At 46.9% G+C, this 24,175-nt stretch overlaps 1 protein-coding gene across 1 annotated transcript; it reads right to left on the bottom strand.

The window, feature by feature from the left end:
- Positions 1 to 21,479: 21,479 nt before the first annotated feature.
- On the bottom strand, positions 21,480 to 23,718 carry LOC133348592 (beta-1,3-galactosyltransferase 2-like). The gene has a single exon (XM_061561497.1). The coding sequence runs from the start codon at positions 23,670 to 23,672 to the stop codon at positions 22,485 to 22,487; it is 1,188 nt and encodes a 395-aa protein (XP_061417481.1). The 5' UTR covers positions 23,673 to 23,718; the 3' UTR covers positions 21,480 to 22,484.
- Between the last annotated feature and the right edge of the window lie 457 nt (positions 23,719 to 24,175).

The raw sequence follows: 24,175 nt of genomic DNA, 5'->3' as shown, positions 1-24,175 counted from the left end.
CAGTTGTCAAAGTGAAATCAGACAATCGTTGATGATACTGTATTGATGCCGTGTTGACGTTCCGGGATTGAGAGTTCGCATATTATATCATAGTTAAGGTTGAATTAGTAATAAATTGATCAATACAGAAGTGGTTGTGTGATTCTTTCCTGAAATCTATGCATAAGATCTGCTTCTGCGTTGAGATTTGAACTTGGTGACCTTAATAAACACACTAATACATACTCAGTAAATGTTAAAGCGATAACGGGGTGAACCGGGGACCTAAAAATATAACCACGAATAAAACTCTGGGAATGTTAAAGCGAGAATGAGACGAACCTAGACAACGATGCCGAGTTAATCTAAGTTAATCTTGCATACTTACACCACACCTGCATAACTGCATACGATTAATTGCCTTATTCCGATCGATAACCCACCCTCGTCACCGAGGCGGGGTCTGGTTATCATAACGACTTGTATTATCATAATTACACCCACTCGCATAATTAATCCGATTACCTCTCGAATTGGCATAATTAAAATGTGCGTAATTACATAAATTAACATATTTCCGGATAATTACACATTTGGCCAGATTTCATTTAATAATTATTATTTTCACTGAATATTCATAACACACAGGTATAACATAATAATTTCACCCACGCACGCATACAACATAACAAATTTTCATAACCCACATATACAACATAATGTGGGCGTCGTCCAGGATTTCTCGCAGACAGTTTATGCATGAATTCAGGAACGAATCACTGTTGTGTTAATCAAAGTGTTGTGAACTAACGTTGCCTTGTGATTGTAAACGGGGGTATACAAACAAAACGCGCTCTGAAGGGAAATACCAGAGTAGCAGAGTATAATAAAGACAGCTGGGCTGAGATTATTTGCTCGAGTTGAACTGACGCATCCTGTGATACAATTGTTTATATGTGCTCTGAAGGGGAATTCTAGACGCACATGAGATGTTAGAATTAAGATACACTCTTAAGTCTATTAACCACACTACATAATAGAGATGGCACAGGATCCACAACATTCTGAGTTTGACACACCAACGCATAACACTGATACAGAGTGGACCTCTGAGGAGGAGATGGAATCTATGGAAAAACAATATCGGGAATTTGTGTTAAAACGTACTGGACGGACTGCTAGCCAGCAGACGGAGCAGAGAGATATATGGGAGGGGAGCCATACAGAAGATGTTAAGGCCCATAGAAGGAAACTACTTAAGGACGTGATGAAATGTGGCAAAGCCAAACGTGACGTAAAAATTGCAGAAATAGCGAGGGTAGACTCGTATCTCCTCGCACAGACAGACAGAGAAAGATTATGGAATGAGGAAAAATTTGAAAGGGAGAGACAAGAGAAACTGTCCTTAATGGTGCAGGTAGAGCGTCTGCACGCCCTCGTGAGAGAGAAAGAATCCGCACTAAATGCACCAGTGAAACACCCAGACGTTGATACACAGAACACATACGGGAGTAACAATTTACCACACTCCGAGCCACGTGGACGTAGCCCAGGGCCAGGTCTCATAACGAGTATGGCTACTATACAAAGCAATTTTGATAAAGTAACACCCTCGCAAATCGAGGAGAGAGAAGAGGAAATAATAATACAAACGGGAAAACATGAGGCCGACCACCCCAACGTTAGAGAGAGACAAATAATTAACCCTAAGTCATCAGGATACACTGTAATGATAGAGCGGAAAAGGGCGGAGCTGGTGCAAGACGGGAAACATGACATAAACAGCACACCAGGCAGACGCACGCTACGCAAGTATGACCGACATGATGCAGATGACAAAGACAGCTCACCAGAGAAACGCACCTCGCACAAACACGACCAACACGACACGGGTAACAGGAGCTCACCAGAGAGACGCACATCACACAAGCATGAGCCATGGGATAAGCAGAAATCACCGAGCCAAGTTGACCCACGTAACAGGTGCAAAAGGCACTACAAAAGTTATGTTAAGCAGAGCCACCGTGATGGTGACGGCTCATCTGACACTGACTCCTCTGACGATGACCAACACGACATGGGTAACAGAGAGAGCTCACCAGAGGGACGCATGACATGTAAAAATCACCCACGCAAAACCACCCGCACCGCAGATGACAGAGACAGCTCACCAGAGAAACGCACCTCGCACAAACACGACCAACACGATACGGGTAACAGGAGCTCACCAGAGAGATGCACATCACACAAGCATGAGCCATGGAATAAGCAGAAATCACCGAGCCAAGTTGACCCACGTAACAGGTGCAAAAGGCACTACAAAAGTTATGTTAAGCAGAGCCACCGTGATGGTGACGGCTCATCTGACACTGACTCCTCTGACGATGACCAACACGACATGGGTAACAGAGAGAGCTCACCAGAGGGACGCATGACATGTAAAAACCACTCACGCAAAACCACCCGCACCACAGATGACAGAGACAGGAATCCCGATAACCATGAAGCACGAGACAAACATAAATACAACACCTCACCTAGCAGGCACCACACACGTAGTAGGCAGCATGAAGGTCAAGGACAAAAACACTCACCACATAGACACCGCTCAAGGAGACCACGCACACCAACCCACAAGCACGAATCACGAGACCCACATAAGGAAAACAAGAGACACAAGCAACGGGACAGATACGAATCCTCGGACAGAGGGAGATCACGACACAGACACGGGACACATGACAACAGTGATAGTGGAGACAAGGGTAGCTCAAGGGAGCACTCCTCAGGAACCGACACCACTGATGACGAACAATACACTTCTAACAGTAAGACACTAAAACTAATGGACAAAGCACTCGTGAGAATTCCCTATTTCGATCCACATAACAAGAACAGGGATATACACACTCACATAGCTACAGTGGAACAGGAGGCTAAGATCCGGGGTCTGGGTAAATCAGCAGAAAAGGCATGTTTATTATCAAGGAGCCTACATGAACCCGCCAGACCATGGGTAGCCTCCCTGCCAAATAGGGTGAAGAGTGACTTTAAACAATTGAGCCGAGCAGTAGTTAAGAGATTTGGGGAATACTCCACACTATCCGAAGGATTGAACGCGGCAAAGTTGATGACCCAGCGTGTAGACGAAGACCCACGAGATTATCTCCTACGCCTTAAGAAAGAATATTACGCAGGGGACGTGGACAATGCCCAGGGAGATAAGACAGTCTTAAAAGTGATGTTCTTCCAATCATTGAGACCTGAAATAGTGAGAATAGTAGGAATGATGTTGGACCCCGAGACTGCCTCCCTACGCCAGATTGAAAGCAAGGCCCACACGGCCTGGGTGAACGGACGGGAAACCACTGGCATAGCCAAAACCCACATCGTCACCAGAGATAAAGAATGCCTCGATCTGGAGGGAAGCGAATCTCCAAGGAATAATATTAGCGCCACACGGGGTGGACATGAATTCCCCCAGGAGAGGGCGCCTAACCCAATAGAATCAACACCCGTCCACAACACGCTGAATAACGTTCCACGTGGGGGGAGGAACGAGGCCAGAGGAACCTGGCACCCACAACCGCCACCACCATGGAATGCAGAAGAGGGCGGAGGCTGGAATTATGGAGGAGGAAGAGCGAGTGACGGGCCATACCTACCCCGCGGAGGCCGACGCCCACCAAACCAGTTACCATATCGTCCCCCACTGCCGCCTCCACTAGCAATAGAGCATAGACCACCGTTAGCTAACAGGAATCGATATGCTCACCACATTAGGATGGAAAAAGAGTTCCTAGGGAGTATGAAGACTCCCATGCAAGTAGCGAAGGGAAAAATACCAACTATACCCACACAGGAGGAGGACACACCCAGCGCAAAGGTAGCCCAAGTGAACGTAGGGAAGACAAGAAGCCTCAAAGCAATCACCGAAGTGGTACCAGAGGGAAAAGGGTACCATCTGGGGGAATTGATTTCCGTAGGACCAGTCGGACGAGTCCACGTGGAAGTAATACTGCAAGACACCCTGACCAGCCAGGGCCTTTGGGATACTGGAGCAGAAATATCCATGATATCCAGAGAATTATTTGACGAACTCCAGACTGCCCTCCAGAGGAAGAATGAAACACTACAAATGATGCCAAGTAAACTTACCTACTCAGGATGTGAAGGGACCCACATGCGACCATTGGGCAAAGTTATGACGAAGTTGACGTTCAACAAAATTAACATGAACCATCCCCTATATGTCGTACGGAGCCCCGGAAAAGAGCTGATCATTGGGATAGAACTACTGAATCGCCTGAAACCCATTATGAACCTTGAATCCCGACAAATTTGGGCACAGTCAATGCCGGAGCAACAAAGGGACTCAGAAGATGAAGACGTTATGAGAGACTCCACGGGAATCCAAGTGATAACACAAGAGCTCGACGACCTATCAACGACAATCAGGAACGAAGACGAGCTCCCAGCAGGAATTCGAATCACTCAGCTAATGACTAACAGACTGAGAGAAGACCGAAAGGAAGCCGACTTAGAGTCAGTATCACCAAATGAACGTCCCCTCATAGAGTATATACCGCCCCCTGGAGGCCAAACCGACGAACTGCAAACTGATGAAGGAGAACACAAGGGCAAGAGCGTATTACCCTCGGATGAAGCCAAGGCAACTCAACCGATAGTAACGCAAAAGGAACTTTCAACCGAGCCGCCCAAAACCACGAAGGCCTTGGACCCAGACCCAGGACAAGGAGTCTCCCTAATAGAAGAACAAATCGAACAACAAATTGAAGCAGCAGACGCCCTCGAGAACGACACTCAACGAAATGAGCTTCGTCAACTGCTCCACAAATACCACTTCCTGTTCTCAGAAGACCCCTATGATTGCGGCAAAACCGGCCTACACGTGGTATCTATTCCCACACTGGAAGGAGCGCCAGCGGTATATGTGAAACAATACAAGGTTCCACTGGCTGCCTACGAATCAATCCGAGAAACCTTGGAGAACCTACTCAAGAAGAATATAATTCGAGAATGCAACTCAACCTACAACTCACCGATTTGGCCTGTATTGAAACCCACAGGCAAGTGGCGACTCACCATCGACTATAGGCAACTCAACAAAACGGTTCCCCTATCTCGATGGCCAATGGCAGAAATCGACCAGAATCTCAACCAAATAAAAGGCGCAAAAATTCTCACCACCATGGATCTATCAAATGGCTTCTGGACCATGCCCGTGAAAGAAGCGGATCAATACAAGTTGGCATTTACATTCAATGGAATACAGTATACTTGGAACCGATGTCCATTTGGATACTCAAATTCACCTGCGGACTTTAACATATTCCTACACAAGGCAATGGACGACGCAAAAGAGCGAGGTACCATCGTCTATGTCGACGATATACTGGTCAAGGACTCCTCATGGGAAGAACACCTCGAGAGCCTCCAGCATACCCTCGAGCAGTTAAAGGAAGCAGGCGCAAAGATTTCAATACAAAAAGGACAGTGGGCACGCAAAAGGGTGGACTACCTCGGGCTCCAGGTCGGCACTGAGGGAATGTTACCCCAAACCAAAAGACTTGAAGCCCTCCTCGCACTCAAATCGCCCACCACAGTCACGACCCTTCGGAGCTTCTTAGGGATTTGCAACTACCTTCGACAGTTCGTGGACGACTACGCAGGAATCGTTCGACCCTTAGTCAAACTACTGCAAAAAGACGAACCATGGGAGTGGGGACAGGAACAGGAAGCCGCAGAAAAAGAATTAAAACGACAGATCACAGAGGCATCCTGCCTAGCATACCCAGAGAAAGGGAAAGAATACTACCTGGAGACCGCATACTCAGATCATAGTATCAGCTCGGTACTGTACCAGAGACAGGAAGCAGAGAAACGAGTTATTGCCTATGCCAGCAAAGCCCTCCGGGGAGTGGAGATGAAGTTCTCCGAGTGTGAGAAGGCGATATTTGGAAACATCTGGGCCATACAACATTTTCGGAACTTGTTGAACGGAGAGAAGATCATCCTGGAAACGAATCATGAATCCTTGGCATACCTCAACAGTAAGAAGATTCGAGAGGGCCGCGTAACCAGCAGCCGAATAGCCAGCTGGGCACTGACACTCCAGGGCCTACCAATCACAGTGAAATACGCAAAAAACAAGAAAAGTCCAATGGCCCAAGGTCTTGCCGATTTACATGATTGTACCCTTGACAGCATAGAAGCAGAGGACGGAAAGATACCTCCGGAGGACAACAGGTACCTGCCCTTCAGGAAGGAGACATGTGCCGACCTACCAGTGGTATACATCGATGGATGCTCCAAGATGAAGGAGAACAAGCTTCACGCTGGGTCAGGAGTCATTTGGGAAACTGGCCCACTCACAGGGATTCAAGAGGGATTTCAGCTGGGACCAAAGTCAAACCAGTATGCAGAGTTGGTCGGGGTACACATCGCTGTCCAAATGGCATCCGATAACCAAATACGGACCATGGTGGTGTGCACTGATTCCAACTACGTACAGCACAGCTTCCTGCACCACCTACCCATATGGAAAAAAAACGAGATGAAGAACCATAGGAATAAACCAATTCGCCATCGAGAACTATTCGAGGCCATAGATAAGATGGTTCAGAACAAGGATATGAAGATATTTTGGAAGAAAGTCAAAGGGCACTCCAAGATACCTGGTCAAGAGAAAACTGGGAACGACCAAGCAGATGCCATAGCAAAAGTGGGAAGCCTGGAAGGCACCCCGTGGAAGCTAGAAGACCAAAACGACAGAGACGAACAACAAGAGTCGACGAACCAAGACATCGCCGTGATAAGACTGGTCACAAGAAGTGGGAAGAACCCGGCAGAAGCTGGAACCAGAGCCCAATTGAACAGTGCCCAGCCTTCCGAAGACCTGATCAGAATGCAACAAGAGGACGAAACACTAAAGACACTCGCCGATCATGTCCAAGATCCAGCAGGAAAACCAATCACTACTGACAACTTGAATGACAACAAAGAGCTCGAGATCATGCATAGCCAAATCAAAAGGTTCTCAATGCGAAAAGGGCTACTGGTATACACAAACGAAAAAGACGGTCGACCTAGATGGGTAGTCCCCTCTCAATATCGAGAAATAATGTTACAACACGCCCACAATGAACCGTGCAGCGGCCACCGATGCGAGGTGAATACGGGACAGATGCTGCGACAGGTGGCCTACTGGCCAAAAATGGGGGAAGACATACATAAACATGTGTCCAACTTGTTGAACAGTAAAGAATTCCATATGGTGAAATTATCCCTCAGCGAATCAGAGATTAACATAACAGATCTTACTTGGGCGACCGAAGAGGCTGGATATCAGCGAAATCAACAGATGGGGATGGGAATCACAGGGGCAACAGGGATGATCATACTAGTCCTGGCTATTCTAACCTTAACATACCGTGTGGCCAAAATGAATGCCGAACTTAAAAGACTAATCGCAGGCACAAGCCACCTACCATTCGAGCCCAGGAACAGGGATAGAGCCAAGGCCTGATGATGCCACCCAAGAGTAACCGTAGAAACTATCTTTTAACGATATCTCCTATAACACGTAGTCAATAGAATAATTTTTCCCTCCCTTATCGTCTTACCTTCCTTTAGAATATTTTTTCTCTCTCTTGTCACATATAACCTGTTAAGTTGTGACACGTACGCGCGCGTTGTAAGGAATAGCAGCAAAACTTGAGGACAATCGATGGTTCATGATGGAAGAAGGGTATACATTTTTTTAAAAATAACCCGTGGCCATTTGACCACTGGTCATTTTTAAAAGGGCGGAATGTTGTATCCTAACCCTTCTTCCAGAATTGAGATTAATAATATTTGATGATTTTTATATATTATCTTTTTACTTGTTTTTTTTTATGAGTGAAACACACCAAAGCGCACCAAACTGCAAAACACCAGGTGTTGTTAAGTAATGAACGAGAGGAGGGCTAGGATGACAGAATTGCAACCTTGCTTCAAGGCAAAGGCAGTGAAAGGAAGCAGAGGCGCCTTTGTCTAAGTCATAACCACAGAAAGCCAGGAATCATCACTGATTGTGTGTTAGGGATTCCGAGCTAATTAGAACACGTGCACACAGAAAGGGAGGTAGAAGCACGCCTTGTTCTCCTGCAGCTGAGGAAACAAAGATAAACCAAAAAGGCCTTGGACCTGAAATTAAGAATAACATTCCCAGAGCAGAAGGTTGGAGGGCCACAGGGAGCTGATTTAAAAGAGTGTTGTATATCTCTCAAGGCGGGCAAGACCCAGCTGAATAACAAGCCTGCGGGGGTCACCAGAAGTTCGCATTCGCCTAGTTAAGACAAAAAGCTCAATTATTCTGTATTGCTATTAAAGTAACGTTAAAGTCGGAATTTAACAACAGGGTAGGCTAAAGTTATTGATATTCACACCCACTCCAATTAAACCAGGCCACAAGTTACGCCTACTGAACCATCACCATCATTAAGTCAAATGAAATGTTATTTCCATACTTTAATACTTTCTATGCAACTCGACCCGAAGCATATGACAATCAGAACCTTCCTAAGTCAAAATTGAATCGCACCCAGACAGGAGCGAATATATCATATATAAGGTTGAAGAGGGAAGGAAATTAAGAGCACGGCGGCAGACAAAAACCAGAACTGACTCCAAGGCTCAACCGCCCTCACCTCAGGAGTGACGGAAATTAATGAGGCCTTGAACAACGGCCAGCTGGACGGCAACAACAACGGCGAGCAGAGATAGGGTGGGGCAAAGACTGCGGGGCTATGAAATGCAACTTCGTGTCAGTAAAGCTCTGACAAACAAGTTAAGTTAAAGACATCACAATACATAATATCTACATAACATCAATGTTAACGCTATTCACCGTAAACTAAAGTAAAACTTATGAAAAGCCAGGATAACGGGATGAATCACCACCAGGTCGAATATAATACATAAAAAAAACGATGTTAAACCCAGGGTCGGAGAGAAAGGGAGATCCCGGCCGTCTTTGTATCTCCGCCGCGCGGGATAGGAGTGTGTATACGCTCGGGGAAACACCTCCACTTGAGTCAAGCACCACGATGGGAAACGACAGACCTTAGGTTACATACAGAATCATAACTGTGAAATAGTAAGGGACAAATGTTAACTTAAAACTTTTTAACCATTTCTTTGTGCGCCGGGTCGGAGAGAGTGTTGCCCCTCCCTCCAGGTTGTGCAACACGAACAAAGACGCCTATGAGACGATTTGTAACGTCTGTGTTTTGGGTTCATGAAGAAGGCCAGACAAGAGATAATATGGCACCCAGACAGAGAGATGACCTCGAGGCAATTTGTAACACCTGATTGTTTGCTCGTGGGTTTTACGGAGGGAGTGGGACAACGGAATACCGTGAGTGATGCACACAAGGACATACGGACGTACGGACACACACATGGACACACCTGCCTACGGACAGATCCTGACACAGCAAAAATCGGAAAGAAGCCCCGCCTTGTGGGCGGGATCCAGGGGGATTTTTCGGCATAAAGGAAAGGATCCTGAGCATTGGAAATCAGTGCGACCAGTGGGTTGGCTCAGGAACGAGTGCGACCAGAGGGTCGACTCAGGAGTGCGACGGGAGGGTCGACTCAGGAACGAGTGCGACCAGAGTGGGTCCACTCAGGAGTGCGACCAGCAGGTCCACTCAGGAGCTCGACCGGGAGGGTCGACTCAGGAGCGAGCTGCGACCAGCGGGTCGGCTCGACTCATCTTCAGCTCGTCAACCTCTGCCGAATCGGGGGTCTCTGCTGCCACCGGAGTGGTGAGCATCGCGGTTCGGCGACAACCCAGAGCTGCACGCTACGAGCGAGTTGTGGGCGCCACCTACCGACCGGGTTCCGAACTGCGACAGCGTATCAACAGCCATCCGAACCAGTTCGCCACGGTGACAGGGGATCGACTGATACGTATGACGCGCACCGCCCCCTCACCACACGACCACCAGGCGTCTGTTTGACCTAAAGAATCGACTCCGAACACTGACTATTCAAGACAACTCTTACCACTCAAAAACACTCGAACCCATAAGCCATCCGTGGCTGGAAAGCATCACAACGAGACCGAGTGATGGCCCTCCGTCGTTTATAAGAGTATTCTTAATTTTTATCTTTAATATTTAGTGGGCTGTACTCTTAATCGCATAAATTCCCAACAGATCCATCAATACGAACTGATTCTTGGCACCTCCTTCCGCCGAGCCACGCTCACGTGGGGAGTGGTGGCCCACCGGATCCTTATCAGGTGATCTGGTCCCCAATTAGTAAACTTGGTATAAGATAACGAGCTTCGGAAAAGGAGCACCGTCGCAGGCCCTTACTCCGAGCCGTTCTGTTGTCAGATAACCTGCCGATGTATCTGTTGAGATTGGTGCCTTTAAGAATAATAACTGTTTTTGATTGTGTTTTTTTTTTATCGCCGTATAATCTTTCAAGTATCTTCCAGTCATAATCGCCGCACGTACTCGCATCCTCTACAGAACATTCAACTGTCCCGTGACCCAAGGGTTAACAACGTGATAAGGGTTGCGTATGGTCAATAAGGAGTGTGGTACTGCGTGAACAATATTGAGTATAATCATTCATTAGCGTTAAGGTTTTCTTAGCATAGTATTTGCATATTTCAACGACTCTCTCTCTCACTAACAACCATCGCGTTATGAACAATATTGAGTATAATCATTCATTAACATTAAGGTTTTCTTAGCATAGTATTTGCGTGTTTTAACGACTCTCTCTCTCACTAACAACCATCGCGTTATGCGGGATCCATGTGCAGTTGTCAAAGTGAAATCAGACAATCGTTGATGATACTGTATTGATGCCGTGTTGACGTTCCGGGATTGAGAGTTCGCATATTATATCATAGTTAAGGTTGAATTAGTAATAAATTGATCAATACAGAAGTGGTTGTGTGATTCTTTCCTGAAATCTATGCATAAGATCTGCTTCTGCGTTGAGATTTGAACTTGGTGACCTTAATAAACACACTAATACATACTCAGTAAATGTTAAAGCGATAACGGGGTGAACCGGGGACCTAAAAATATAACCACGAATAAAACTCTGGGAATGTTAAAGCGAGAATGAGACGAACCTAGACAACGATGCCGAGTTAATCTAAGTTAATCTTGCATACTTACACCACACCTGCATAACTGCATACGATTAATTGCCTTATTCCGATCGATAACCCACCCTCGTCACCGAGGCGGGGTCTGGTTATCATAACGACTTGTATTATCATAATTACACCCACTCGCATAATTAATCCGATTACCTCTCGAATTGGCATAATTAAAATGTGCGTAATTACATAAATTAACATATTTCCGGATAATTACACATTTGGCCAGATTTCATTTAATAATTATTATTTTCACTGAATATTCATAACACACAGGTATAACATAATAATTTCACCCACGCACGCATACAACATAACAAATTTTCATAACCCACATATACAACACCTCCAATTAGCACAGGTGGCTACGTACGGTGCAAAATAAGTTAAACATACATGCATACATGCATGGAACACCGAGGTACCTGAAGTATTGATTGAGGACCTACTTTGTGCTGATGGCCCCGTGGTGGCGCAATCCGAAAAGGGACCTCAAGAAGTTACACACTCATTCACCGCAGCAGCCCGAAACTTAAGTCTTCCCATGAGTCTGACAAAAAAACGAGGTCATGTACCGGCTACCAAGACCCATCAATACATCTGGAAAGCACCACGCTTAGGGACATCAAACAATTCACTGACCTGGGCAGCACTCTAAACAATTAAGCCATAATCGATGAAGTAGACACACGAATGAAGGCAGCGCTGCCTATGGCCGGCTCTATCATCGTGACTGGAAGCAACGGGACATCCGTTTAATATCACAACAATTAAAGATTACAATTCTCTAATCCTTACAGCACTGCTCGACGGGTGCAAAATATGGACTTGTTACCGATGGCACATCAACAGATTTGATGGCTGTGACACCTGTGAAGAATGCTGGGCAACAAACGACAGGACTGGGAGCTGGTTCGATTGGAATCGAGGATTATCTGACCTGCGCCCAGCTGACATGGACTGGGCATGTCATCCGAATGCCTAAGAGCCGCCTACCGAAACAATCCAATACTCTGTACTAATATTCAGGAACCACGAGGAGGCCGGATGAAACGTTTTAAGGACAACCTGAAACAGCAACCGCAAAAAGCTAAAATCCACGACTCAAGCTTCCTGCAGCTTACTCTTAGGTTTTTTTGCGGTAAAGTCACGTAGGCAAAAAATAAAATTAATTAAAGTAAAATAAAAAATCACGACGTTTCGGGGGCAACACAAGCTTCCGTCTTCAGATGGAACCGTCACAGCACGATTGCTCTTCACTTGGTACAGCAATCGTGCTGTGACGGTTCCACCTGAAGACAGAAGCTTGTATTGCCTCCGAAACGTCGTGATTTTTAATTTTACTTGTATTATTTGTAATTTTTTACCTACGTGACTTTACCGAAAAAACACCTAAGAGTATGAATCTTTGCAGTCACGAAAGCTTCAAATCTACTTCCTGCAGCTGCCAACCGACCGCAGGGCATGGCACCGTGCCGTGAAAGTGGTGCCACGGTTCACTACCTCGCCTGGTATACAGGGAGGGGATCGTGGGTTAGATCCCAACCCTGACGTCTGTATATTTGGAGTTTCCTTTTGTCTCTCCCCGTGGCCACGTGGATTTATCTTCGGGTACTCCGGTTGTTGCCTCCACATTTAGAATCGACGCGTGTTTAGAGTATTTGGCTGCTTTAAGTTTCCACGTGAAAAGCCCCTTCTTTGAGCTTGTTGAGCTCAATCTAGATTTGAAGTTTTCGTGACTGCAGGGATCCATACTCTTTGGTTCTTTCGGTAAAGTTACGTAGGTAGAAAATAAATTTAATTAACTCACGACGTTTCGATCGCACCACTAGCGACCGTCATCAGGCGGAACCAATACAGCAGGACAACTGCAGTTATCCTGCTGTATCGGTTTCGTCGTCATTTAATTTAATTTATTTGATACCTTGTTGAGCTCATTTGTTGCCAGGTCGCTTCTGAAAAATAGCCATATAGCTCAGTGGGCCTTACCTGGTAAGATAAACAAAATTGTTTAGTTTTAGTTTAGATTTAAGGTGGGCAATGCAAGATTTTAAAAAATATTTGCGTTGCACGGTTTGGAGATGGGGCGCCGAGAACAAAAACAATGAATCAGAGTTAGTCCCAACCGAGCGTGTGGCTCCACAGTCAGAGTTAGTCCCAACCGAGCGTGTGGCTCCACAGTCAGAGTTAGTCCCAACCGGGCGTGTGGCTCCACAGTCAGAGTTAGTCCCAACCGAGCGTGTGGCTCCACAGTCAGAGTTAGTCCCAACCGGGCGTGTGGCTCCACAGTCAGAGTTAGTCCCAACCGAGCATGTGGCTCCACAGTCAGAGTTAGTCCCAACCGGGCGTGTGGCTCCACAGTCAGAGTTAGTCCCAACAGAGCGTGTGGCTCCACAGTCAGAGTTAGTCCCAACCGAGCGTGTGGCTCCACAGTCAGAGTTAGTCCCAACCGGGCGTGTGGCTCCACAGTCAGAGTTAGTCCCAACCGGGCGTGTGGCTCCACAGTCAGAGTTAGTCCCAACCGAGCGTGTGGCTCCACAGTCAGAGTTAGTCCCAACCGGGCGTGTGGCTTCACAGTCAATGGGGCAAGCACTCAGCACGAGCGGCAGGATGAGTCTGCGGCAACGAATTTGACGATTGTCAACATCGTCCTCGAACCCGAGGGACAGGAGGTTGCGCCCTAACTGATGCACAGCAGAAATGTCTCCACTATTCTTTGCTTCTTTCGGTAATGTCAATGTAAAAATAATGAAAGTAAATAAAATAAAAACTACGACGTTTCGATCACAGCACAAGCGATCGATTCCTCCTGATGACGATCGAAACGGCCTGAAATTTTTTTATTATTTTATTAACTTTTTTTTTCTATCTACGTGACTTTACCGAAAGAACCAAAGAATATGAATTACTGCTGTCACGAAAGTTTTAAGTCAAAATGTCTCCACTAATCAAGGTGACATAGATCGGTTCTTTGCAATCCATTACTGAACACGTTCCTTCGGAGTGGGCAGGTAGGAACTTTGGTTGGACAGCGCATTCGTGCACGACAGACAAATATGCACGACAGACAGACAAATAATCCCTGGTGGGCAGTGTGGAACCTGTTGTTCCTACCTGTATTATACTGCCACCGTGCAATGGTTAACACACTCGACTTGCAATCCAGAGGGTAAGAAAAACATGTTTTTCACTCCTCCCCCAAAAAATTAAATATATTTTGTAGGCATATAGGTGTATATGCCTGCACACCCTATATACAATAGAATCAGTAGTACCTGCACACATTGGGGGGGGGGGGGGGGGGTGCGAGGGTAGGAGGAGACATCAGTGGAGGCGACGGGCGAGGCGTCAAGCACAGAGAAGCCCTCCCATAGGCCGCCGAAATTCTAGTTTTATAAAATCCCCTCTCTCCCCCAAAAGGCCTAAACCCTGTCCACTCGGCAGTATAAATGGGTACACCTTAATCGGTGGTAGGTCGCGTGTGACGGGGTAAAGTGTATGTACGCCCACCTCTTCCAAGAGGTCTGGTCAATGTGGCAGAGTAGACCAAACATTCCCTAGAGCTCCCTCTAGTGGATGTTCTGTCAAAAGTGGTGTGAGCAAGCAATTGCAGGGCTGCACCTTTACTTTTTACCTTCATAGGACAAGACTGGTGAATTAATTGCCAGTAAAAAGGGTGCGTATAACTTCAGGGTACTCATTGGCATTGCCTAATGTGACCACACGAGTCTTACTGTATCTCAAAATCAGTCCAACAGGATACTCATTGGAATATATTTTTTTTATCATGGTCACAACTTGTTAAGACCAGTCCGGGGGTTCCTCACAAAATGTACGACACAGACACTAAGTAGCCGAGTGGTATTTGACCATAGGACCACACCTTGCTAACGACAGCAATAAATGTAACCAGTAAAAATCGTATTTAAAAAAATTAAAGCCACTGGGGAGAAAAACATGCGTGTCATAGATTGTACATTCCAGTATATCAATAATTTCTTCAACTTGTATGCGTGTATCTGGTTCATATCATGGATTGCCACACAGACAGACACGTACTTCCATTTACAATTTTAGGCACATATCCCAGTCACCCTCCCTCCCACTTGAGCCTTGCAAATGCTAATTTACAGGCAATTCCGCAGAGCGGCATTCGAAATGTGATGGTCCGAGGTCAGATTGGAAATGGAGCTGTGTATACAACTCATTGCCTATCAGATCTGGAATTCACCAACATAGGTTCAAGCAAGCCTGACTGACGATAGGACGCAATGTTGAAACCAGTCCAGAGATTGCTTGTGTTGAGCCAATGTTGCCCAAGTTATGCCTTCCCAAAATGTATCGTGGCTGATGTAATGTGTATAAAAAATTTGTTACGCGGACGTACAGATGTATGAAGGATATGTATTGTCTCATTATTTATTTTGTATATGTATACAAATGTTAAACCATACGTCCCTCGCCCATGCCTCGTGCAGTGTGTAAATGCTTGGGAGACGAAGGCGGCTGGGCTTGGTGCTGATCCCCCACGCCCTCGTGCGCTGTACCGGCCTTCATAGGGTGCTCGCTAACACACTTGCCCCAACAGTCTGTTAAGGCTATCAGGGGGATCTTTGTCTTTGCCTCTGTGATTTTTTTGTGCGTCTGTGATCCGCACCTCCGATTAGCACGGAAGCGCGGATTAGTTCAACATACATACATATTCTTAGGTTTTTTCGGTAAAGTCACGTAGGTAAAACATCAAAATTAATAAAAATAAAATAAAATAAAGATCACGACGTTTCGGAGGCAACACAAGTCTCCGTCATCAGGTGGGATGACGGAGACTTGTGTTGCCTCCGAAACGTCGTGATCTTTATTTTATTTAATTTTGATGTTTTACCTACGTGACTTTACCGAAAAAACCTAAGAATATGAATCCTTGCAGTCACGAAAGCTTCAAATCTAGAACATACATACAGTATTTGCCATTCGTGACGGTGCGACCTAAAGCAGCTTCTCCAAACACAATGATTGACAATATTGTTTGGTGACCGATAGGCTTGGGAGAACCTGTTTTATACCAACGCCGTGACCTTTAGAAAACGAATTGCTGTACCATGCGTATTTTAGGCAGCAGAGTCTTTGTTGATTTATTTGTACTTTGCATGCTGCATCGAACTGTGAGACTCACGTTCCCTTATCTATGGGACCGTTTTTGCCGGTGTCAAGGTGATGAAAAAATAATAGGCTTTACCCTCTCCGGCAATAATACAGGTGTTTAGATGTTCAAACACCAGATAGACACTTGTTGCAAGGCATCAAGTCTGAATAATAAACCACACATGCTTGTGGTAAAATATGCAAAACAAACATGCTTCTATAACACTGTGTAACACATTTTTTTGTTCCTGGGTAGTGTTATTTCCTAATTGCTTATGCCTCAAAAGTACAGAAAATGGCTATTATTCCCCACAAACTTTGCTTTTGTGACCAGGACAGTGATATTTTGAAATGTAACTATTTTCCAGAACATTCCAGATAGATTCAGTGCTGAGTAAACTTGGAGTAACTTCGAGAGTAATATAAATAGTAGTATTAATACAGGGGCCTTAAGCCCACCAGTTCAGTTTAGTTGCAGTTGCCTAAGTGGATACACATCTGCATTTTTCTGAGATGGCATCAAGAGGCTGCAAGCATCCGGCAGACGCATTTTGCTATGTCTGCGGCCAATTTATCAAGACAAGAGCGAAAAAGTACTCTGTGGAAGCATCTGCTAAGATGTGTGAGGCCTACAAGGCATATTTCGGCATGCCTGTCAGGGATTAAGACAAACCCTGGGCACCTCATTTCACCTGCGAGCAGTGAAAAAAACTCTGGAAGGTAAGATGGACAATTGTTGCTCAGAATTGTATGTTATACATTATTTTTAATTGTAAAAGTTTTACATTTTAAGATGTTTTACAATTTTCAATGTTATTGAAAAAATATATCATATATGAAAAATGTTGCGAGAATCTCTTACACATTAGTCATGGGTGAAATAAATATATTTTTGTAGGATGGTACAGAGGGGAAAAGACAGCCATGAAGTTCGCTATCCCAAAAATTTTGCAGGAACCCACTGACCACTCAAGCAACTGCTACTTCCGCATGGTGGACCCTTCCAAACGTCGGACTGGCAAGAATGCACCTGCTATCACGTATCCGGACCATCCTTCATCCATCGCCCCGGTGCCACACTGCCATGAGCTCCCCGTACCCACTCCTCCGTCAGAAGAGAGTAGCAAGTCAGAGAGCGAGGAAGACGTAGATCCAGATGACAATTTCAGAGGTGGAGCTGAGGAGAGAAACCCATACTACCCCAACCAAAAGGACCTCAACGACTTGATCAGAGATCTTGGTATCACCAAGTCCAATGCCAAGATATTGACGTCTAGACTCATGCAGTGAAACTTGTTGGATTAAAATGTGCAAGTCGCAGATCAGAGAAAGTGTCACCAGCCTTTTTGCAGCTTCTTCACCCGTCAAGATGGGCTCTGCTTCTGCCACAATATGACCAGTCTGTTCGAGGCAATCGGAATCACCTGTAACCAGAATGAGTGGCGCCTCTTCATTGATGGCTCATCCAGGAGCCTCAAAGCCGTGCTGCTCCATAATGGTAACAAGTACCCGTCTCTTCCCCTGGCTCACTCGGTGCATCTCAAAGAGGATTACAACAGCATCAAGACCTTGCTGGACGCCTTGAAGTATGATTAGTATGGCTGGGAAGTCATCGGAGACTTCAAAATGGTGGCATTCCTGATGGGTCTCCAAGGCGATTTTACTAAGTTTCTCTGCTATCTTTGCCTTTGGGACAGCAGGGACACCAAGGCAAACTAGCCCAGGTGGGACTGGCCACAGCGGACCGAGTTCTCTGTACGGAGGAACAACGTCAAGTGGGAGCCACTGGTGGACCCCCGGAAGGTGCTGATGCCACCACTGCACATCAAATTGGGCCTCATGAAACAATTTGTCAGAGCTGTAGATAAGGAGTCGGTAGCCTTCAAGTACCTTCAAGACTTCTTCACTAAGCTGTCTGAGGCAAAGGTCAAAGCCGGTGTCTTCGTCGGACCACAGATAAAGAAGATCCTGGAGTGCAATGAATTCCCCAAGAAGCTCACCAGTAAGGAGAAAGCAGCTTGGAACAGCTTTGTTTAAAACATCATATATGGCATGATGCACCGCACGTATCCAACCGTGCTAATCGGATGTGCAGGGTAGTGCACATTGTATAACAAAAATTAAACAGCCTTTAATGTACAACGAAGACTATCATGGACTGTACAACCTCGCAAACGTGTACAGTACAGGCTTGATTCGCTTAACGAGCGATATACGTTACGTGAAAACCCGATCAAAACGTCATCAGTCCAACAATCATCATTCTCCCATTGACTCCCATGTTAAAAGTTGACATACGTTTCAGTCCCGAAATGTTCCACTCTTGAACAACTTTTTTTAACACTAGAAATATAATTTAGGCGATTTAAATAAAGTAATAAAACGTAAAATATAACACCCCACATGAACCAAAACGCAATGCTTGTAGGTGCCTGGCATTTATGTTGTTTGAAGGGTAAATGTTAGTGGGTGCAGGGAGCAGCAGGGGCCATGTCGGACCGCCGGTTCAAATATCACTGGTCAACACACTTTTTCTGGCATAAGGTATTCCAACGGTTGTAAGGTAATTTTGGGGTGCTGATTCCAAATGTGGCATCAGTTTTTGTCTATCACATCAGGTTTTTTAGATGTCAAATATAGCATTTTCAATAAAAACTGCAGAAGAAAAATATTAATTAAATGTGGATATCTACATAAAATGATGATTTTATAAACACACTGTCCTAAAAATACAGCACCATATTTTAACACTAAAGCAGTCACTGACTCGCGACAACTTGCAATCATAAGTGACAGAGTTAATATCGGGTAAAATCAATGAAAATGGGGTATGCCGATAGCATAAAAATGAGATGTGATAGAGCAAATCTGAGATCAGATTTGGAATCAGCACCCGGAAATTAGTCTAAAACAGCTGCAAAAGTCCAGGCCAGAAAAAAAAACTTTTTTGTTGACCAGTGATATCACTCGCCACTGATGTTACCAATGGCTGGAAATCGAACCACGTGTGCTGGATTCATAGCCACGATGCGGGGATGTGAAATTTGTCTGTTTGTGTTTAATTTGATGTTCTTCCCCTGCACATCCGATGAGCACGGTTGGCTACGTACGGCGCGAAAGAAGTTCAACATACATACGGAGTGCGACTTGCTGTCCTCAGCGCCGTCACCAACACCCTCCCCCTACCCACCCATCGGTGCCACCACGAGGCACAGTCCCTCCACACGACGAAACGCGCGGGCACGCAGCACAGCACAGCTGGTAAACAAACAGCTGCGGGCCACCGTGCGTCCCTTGTGGCCACGGGACGCATATTGATCGATCAGTCTCCGCTCGCTAAGCGAACATTTTAGTTGTTTTGAGAACAAATTAGTAAAAAAATATGCTCGTTATAGCGAATTCTCATAGAAAGAACGCTCGTTATACGAGACGAGCCGGTATACAAAATACTAAAATGCTTGGTGGTGGCGCTGTGGCGCTTGACTTACAATGGCAAGCGTGTCCGAGTTCCAATCGCTGTCAGAGGGTTGACTCTGCTCATCATCATTTTTTGAGGTCGATAAATTTAAGGAGCACGTGTGAACAGTCCGCAACGGGCTGTCCAAACGCGAGACAGGAATGCTGAATTCCCACCTCGGCTCTCAGAACGGCCGGGTGGTGGAAATCAACCGGAACGAGTGGGAGCAGACAATGGTGGTGGTGGTGGTAAACTGGTTTTGAAATCCGACTGCATTCCAAAAGGAACCGCCGACAAGTATAGTGGCGGGTAGCCTATATCGTACACACACACATACTTGTCAACCCCGTATCAGTTGCCTACCGTATTACAGACCAGTTCAGACCTTGTTGGTCACCCCGTGCCCCTTAGAAATATCAATGTTCATCCGACAAAGTCCCATCATAAGGGATAAACACAAAAAAATTACAACAAAAAGTTTTTCACTCAATTTCCCTGCACAAGAATACGGGTAAACCGTACGGGTTGACAGGTATGTATACATTTCGATTTAAAGCTTTCGTGACTGCAGGGATTCATCTTCTTGGTTCTTTCGGTAAAGTCACGTAGAAGGGAAGTAATAAAATAATAAAAATAAAACATAATAAAATAATTCTCACGACGTTTCGGCCACAACGGAAGCAGCCGTCCTCAGGTGAAGACCAGGTCTGTCGGGGAGACAGTATCGATATCATTTACATGTGCCCGTGGTTCGCGTTGTCGATCTCCCATACATACAATCGTTTATCAATATACCTATGCTATTGCAATGAATGTGCTGAAACAAGACGCAACCATTTGCGTTATTCAATTCTGCCGTCCGTCGTTTCCCCCTCGCCACCCCGGCTCAGTTGATATGACCCGGCTCGAGCGGGGAAAGCGTGAATTTGCATCGCACGTCGCCCAGTGGTTTCTCAACAGCGTTCTGAGAAATCAACGTACGAATAATGAACGCGTGCCTCCCCCCCCCCCCCCACCGGTTGAAAACCACTGACGTGGCCCGACCTGCTGCGTGGGAGTCTCAGAGCCAACGGCGATCTCTGCGTGATCCACCAACCTTGACTCCCAACGCACCACCTCCACCGCGCACAGCCAATCAATGTCAACCGCGAATGGCTTTAAATATCAATCACTCCAGATATCAATATCGTTGACACTCCCGTGGACTCAATATCCAATCAAATAGAGTATATATCGATTGCGAGCACCTGGTGCGTTGTGTTAACATCGCCACTAGAGAGACAAAGGCGGCCGGTCGTGTTGCTGACTACCCCACTACTTCGTATTCCACTCTGCCGGCCTTCATAGGTGCTACTCGCTAACGGCACGTGCCACAACAGCCTGTTAAATTTCGATTGAAAGCTTTCGTGACTGCAGGGATTCATCTTCTTGGTTCTTTCGGTAAAGTCACGTGGAAGGGAAGTAATAAAGGCGCTCTTCCCCCTCCTAACCCAACTTAAATATACGCTGCCAAGCCTGGTGGTGTTCATTCATACGCTGTCTTTCCGACAGACCTGTTCTTCACCTGAGGACGGCTGCTTGCGTTGTGGCCGAAACGTCGTGAAAATTGTATTTAATTATGTTTTATTTTTATTATTTTATTATTTCCCTTCTACGTGACTTTACCGAAAGAACCAAGAAGATGAAGCCTGTTAAAGGTTACACGGGGGATATTTGTCTTTGTAAATGGGGAAGTAGATGGGGGGTAGGGGGGGGGGCGTTTAGTTATTAGTTGTACCGGGGCCAATGGCTGTCAACCACGTTGTGCGGCATAGCAATAGTCAGTCGCGAGACCGCTGCCACTGCAGTATTAACTTCAAGCCCCCGGCCCACCCCATCGAGCCCGAGTTCACACCGACTATAATCTCCGTCTCCCTACCATTGCTCTCGATTCAAGACACGCATTAATTCCTGGTTATTATTGTACATTCAATCGTGCTATTTTTCGATTTAAAGCTCTTATGACTGCAGGGATTCATGTTCTTGGTTCTTTCGGTAAAGTCACGTAGAAGGGACATAATCAAAAAATAAAAATAAAACATGATTATAGTATGTTAAATTTGTATTATTTTATTTCATTATTTCCCTTATACGTGACTTTACCGAAAGAACCAAGAATACAGTGTTATCTTGTCATTTCAGACTTTTGAGCCTGTGCTCTGCAAACCGCAAATTGTCGTTAAAAATAAAACCAACCACAATGTAATCTCGAGCTCACAGCCACCCTGATCAACTCAGCGATACCTTATCATCATTTAATAAGTATAACCAGTAAAAACAAAGTTTTTCACTATACATCCTTTATATGCGTGGCGGCTAGAGTCCTCTCGTTCTCTGGCTTGAGATGGCTGCCACCTATGGGTCAGATGATTGCATCGCAGCATTAAGAAATTGGTAATTAAATATAATATTTTTGTCCTAAAAAGTGTAAAATTTAGGATTTTTTTTCACGAACATTAATTGTCACGCACAACGAGTCTTTGTGCAAAATGTCAACTCGATTGGATCACGGAAAGTGGGTTAAAAAACGACCGAAAATTTACACGGTCGTAAGCAAGCAAGCAAGCACGCAAGCGAACTTAATATAAAGGATTTAAAAATTACTCTACTCCAGTGCCCACGCAGCCCAGCCCAGCCCAGCCAGGCCACCTCCAACCCCACCCCGCCGCGCTACCCGCACGGCTCGTCCCGGTGCCGCTGCAGGTCACGCCAATAGTGTCGCAGCTCACTCGGCGAGAACGCGTGCGAGGTCACGATGCGGCTGTACTGGCACGGCGAGTAGGACACCCGCCAGTGATTGAAGTGGAATTCGTACGGTGGGAACACGGGCTCCACGCCCAGGCTGTCCAGGCACACACCCACGTAGACGTCCTCCAGCCGGAGCCGTGGGATCGCGAGGGACGCGCGGTAGAGACGAGTGGCCAACGGGGCCGACATCACGTAGCCTGTGCCCGAGCAGAACGTCGGGTAGCTTGCCCCCGGGTACACGTCCTCGGACATGTACCACTTGCTCTCGGGGTTGCGGTTCGGCAGGAACCCGCGCATCACGTAGCCCGTGAAGTAGTCGGGACGTGGAACTCGCCCATGCTGCGTAATCTCACCCCCCTGCTCCTCCTCCTGCTGCTGCTGCTGATGCCCCTCGTTCACCTGCTGCTCGAGGACAGCTTTGACGAGGACCTCCAAGTTCACGAACATGTCGCTGTCCGTCTTCATGACGTACGAGGCGTGCGGGCAGTGCACGGACACCCAGTGGAGGCCCATCAGCGTCTTGAGCGTCAGGTTGTGGTAGGCGTCCGTGAAGTTCTGCTGGATGAGATCTCCGTGCCGTCGGCTCTCCTCCTCGATGCGCCGCTGCGCGTCGCTCGCGGGGCTCGCGGTGCCGAGGAGGAAGAGGCGCCTGAAGGAGACGCCGCGCAGCGCCACGCTCTCGCTGGCCCACGTCTCGCGGATGGCGTCGCGGGCCTCGAACTCGGTGGGCTCGGACGCGACGAGGACGACGAGGAAGGGTGCGCGAGGCCGGCACGTGTCGGGCTCGTTGAGCAGGTACCGAAACTCGGGGATGTTCGCCGACGGTTCCCTGCCGCTGTCGCCACGAACGGCGTGCAATTGGCCGACGTCAAAAGCACGTCGATCATCATCATCGGCACCACCACCACCACCATCGACTCCCACGTCGCCACCGTCACCACCTGCAAACGCGTTGACGCTGGGCTGCGGCAAACGTCCCGCGTGCTTCCACAGCAGCTCGTTGAGGCTCGCGAATATCTGGTGGTGCGGAATCGCGGTCATGAGCAGGGACAGGGCGAGCAAGACGATCAGCAGTTGACATCGCCGGACCAGCGTCGAGCGGAGACCCATTGCTCACACACTTCTGGGGCCAACTGACCGAGCGCTGTCACTTGTGTCGTTGTTACACCCCCCCCCCCCACCACGCTGCGTTTGACGTAAGCCACAACTTACGTTGCAGTCACTTCCTCGACTGCTGCTTCTTCTTCTTTTGTTTGTCGCTGCCGTTGCAGTAACTTGTCGTCGCCCGGCACTGCGCGCGTGACCCACTCTTTCTACGGCCACCGTTTACTGCTGAACGGCTGTGGCTGAGACAACTCTCAGCCCAAGCCGCAGCAGCGGCGACTCAGCCCCCAAGGAGAGCTCAAGAGAGACGAGGGAACTTTGTCCCCGACAAAGTAGAATGCGCGATGTCCCTGCGATGCGACAGATCGAGTCCCTGAAACAGAGGGACGAGTGTCCCGTAACCACTTTACGCGGCCACGCGCACACGCCCAGGGTAGCCCGATTGGGCATGACACGTCCGCTTCACATCATTATCATAATGATCATAATTGAGGGCGCGACACGGTGGC

Source organism: Lethenteron reissneri, chromosome 27 (assembly GCF_015708825.2).
Source record: "Lethenteron reissneri isolate LAM-NWPU_2019-01 chromosome 27, ASM1570882v1, whole genome shotgun sequence".
Taxonomy (NCBI): domain Eukaryota; kingdom Metazoa; phylum Chordata; class Hyperoartia; order Petromyzontiformes; family Petromyzontidae; genus Lethenteron; species Lethenteron reissneri.
The sequence above is the reverse complement of the archived record's forward strand: the minus strand, read 5'-3'. Positions and strand labels throughout refer to the sequence as shown.

Coding starts and splice junctions, on each gene's coding strand:
- LOC133348592 (XM_061561497.1), bottom strand. CDS start 23,672: ATGGGTCTCCGCTCGACGCTGGTCCGGCGATGTCAACTGCTGATCGTC.